The 2,376-nt window shown below is 37.3% G+C and overlaps 1 protein-coding gene across 1 annotated transcript; it reads left to right on the top strand.

Annotated features, from left to right (window-relative positions):
- Nucleotides 1-912: 912 nt before the first annotated feature.
- On the top strand, nucleotides 913-1,344 carry LOC138889496 (uncharacterized). The gene has a single exon (XM_070172809.1). It carries the CDS (start codon nucleotides 913-915, stop codon nucleotides 1,342-1,344), a length of 432 nt encoding a protein of 143 aa, XP_070028910.1.
- Nucleotides 1,345-2,376: the final 1,032 nt, after the last annotated feature.

Here is a 2,376-nt window from a genome sequence, read left to right as displayed (position 1 = left end):
TTTAATATATTACAAGTATAATAAATAGAAATGAGAGCATCTTGGGGTAATGCATTAAATGAGAAAGAGAAAGTTGTGTGAATAGATTCGGAAGATTTGTGAAGTGCTATTAAATAGTTATCCCTATTTTAATGGGATTGTGCTACAAATGTAGTTAATTAGCTGCCATATTTGTTAATTACTTATTACTGCTAAGATTTTGCAAAATGTTCTCGATTACTTTCTAATTATGTATCGGCCCAAACCATCGTTTAAGGACTGGGTGAAGTACATAGTAATTCACAACCTTATAGTAACAATAATAATAAATTTGGGTAGTGTATACCGTCCTTACACCCTATCTTGAAATGGTAGATGAGTTATTTCTAATAGACCCTCGACTCAAGGGAAGCTTAATGAGCTATATAATGGTGACCCAGGTTAACTTAATGATTAGTAGTTAACTATAGTTAGTGATTAGTTGACCACAGTTAGTAGTTAGGCAGTTACATATGTAATTAGGTAGTTATTACTATAGCGAAGTACTGTAGATGTATAGATTTTGACGGATTAATTACAGTGTAATCAGAATTGCTCCTTTTTCTCTCTTCTTCATTTCTTCTCTTCAAGTATCGATCTCAGATCCATAAATTTGACATGGTATCAGAGCATATAGACGATTGAATCTAAAGTTTTTCACTGAGAATTGTTGAAAACAAGAGATTCATCGGTTGTTTTTTCCAAAATTTTCTAGCCGGAAAAGGTCATGGCAGGAGATGAAACCACCAGTCGTACAGAGGAGGTAACAAATCGATCAATAGTGATGATAGATCATAATCATCCACTGTATTTGCACCCATCGGACACATCGGGAGCATTGCGCTTGGTTTTCAACTGCAAGGAATGGAAAATTACACGATTTAGAGTCAAGCGATGGAGGTTTCGTTGCTAACACGGAACAAATTAGGGTTCATCGATGGATCGGTAACGCGTGATACTTATGGAGACACTCATGCAAATCTATGGGACCGCTGCAATGCTATTGTGAAGTCATGGATAATGCACAATGTGAGCCGCGATTTGCTGAGTGGAGTATTATTCCGGTCAAGTGCATATGCAATCTGGTCGGATCTCAACGAACGATTTGATAAGGTTAATGCATCGAGAATGTACTACTTACACAGGGAGATTTTTTCATTAACACAAGGTACATCTTCTGTTTCAGTTTACTACTCAAAATTGAACGATCTATGGGATGAGTATGATTCGATTATGCCTCCACCTGTTTGTTGTGATAAGTCAAAGAAATTTACTGAACGACAGGAGTATCAACGTTTATGGCAGTTTTTTAATGGGGTTAAATGATAGCTACAGTCAAGCTCGTAGTCAAATCATAATGAAATCTAAAATTCCTACTGTTAATCAAGCCTATGCTATGATTCTTCAAGATGAAAGCCAGAAACTAGTAGCAGGTTGGAGTCATAGTACTGAGTCTATTGATCCTACTGCCCTGTTCAGCTCTAAGATTGGTCAAAAACAAAGAAGGAATTTCAATGTTGAATGTGATTTCTGTCATTTAAAGGGACATACCAAGGAGGAATGTTACAAATTGATGAAATGTGATTACTGCAATAGGAAGGGACATTTAAAGGCAAACTGCTACAAGTTGATAGGGTATCCTACAGATTTTAAGCCTAAAAAACGAGCTAATATGGTTGGAGGTTCAAGTAACCAGCCAAATCCACCTTCCTCGGTCATGATGACACAGGAGCAACATCTAGGACCTATGCAGGGATTCACTACTGAATCACATAGTCATCAGGGGCAACAGCATTTGGGGCCTATGCAAATGTTCACTCATGAACAATATAGTCAGATTCTAAACCTACTAAATAAGGCATCACTCTCTGAATCCTCTGCCAGTGCACACATGGTAGGTAATGTTTCTTATGAACCAAATATTAATGAGAAATGGATAGTAGATACTGGAGCTACTAATCATATGGTTGGTAATGAGCAACTTCTGCTTGAAAAATTGTTAGTAGGTAACGCAGGAAATGTACAGCTCCCTACTGGAGAGTCTACTAATGTGTCACATATTGGTAGTTGTCAATTAGATGGAGGTGATACTATTAACAATGTCTTGTGTGTACCAGCTTTCAAGTTTAATCTCTTATCTGTGTCTCAACTGACAAAAGCTTTAAACTGTTGTGCTGCATTTTTTCCAAATTTCTGCATATTTCAGGATCTCTTCACTGGGAAGGTGAAAGAGATTGGTAAAGAAGAAGAAGGATTGTATGTGCTGCATTCACAACGGAGAAAAAGGAATAACACCAAGTCATTGGTGATGATTGCTCACAGGAATGAAGTTGAGCTATGGCACAAGAGAATGGGACA

This window comes from Nicotiana sylvestris, chromosome 4 (assembly GCF_000393655.2).
Source record: "Nicotiana sylvestris chromosome 4, ASM39365v2, whole genome shotgun sequence".
In the NCBI taxonomy this organism is placed as follows: domain Eukaryota; kingdom Viridiplantae; phylum Streptophyta; class Magnoliopsida; order Solanales; family Solanaceae; genus Nicotiana; species Nicotiana sylvestris.
The sequence above is the reverse complement of the archived record's forward strand: the minus strand, read 5'-3'. Positions and strand labels throughout refer to the sequence as shown.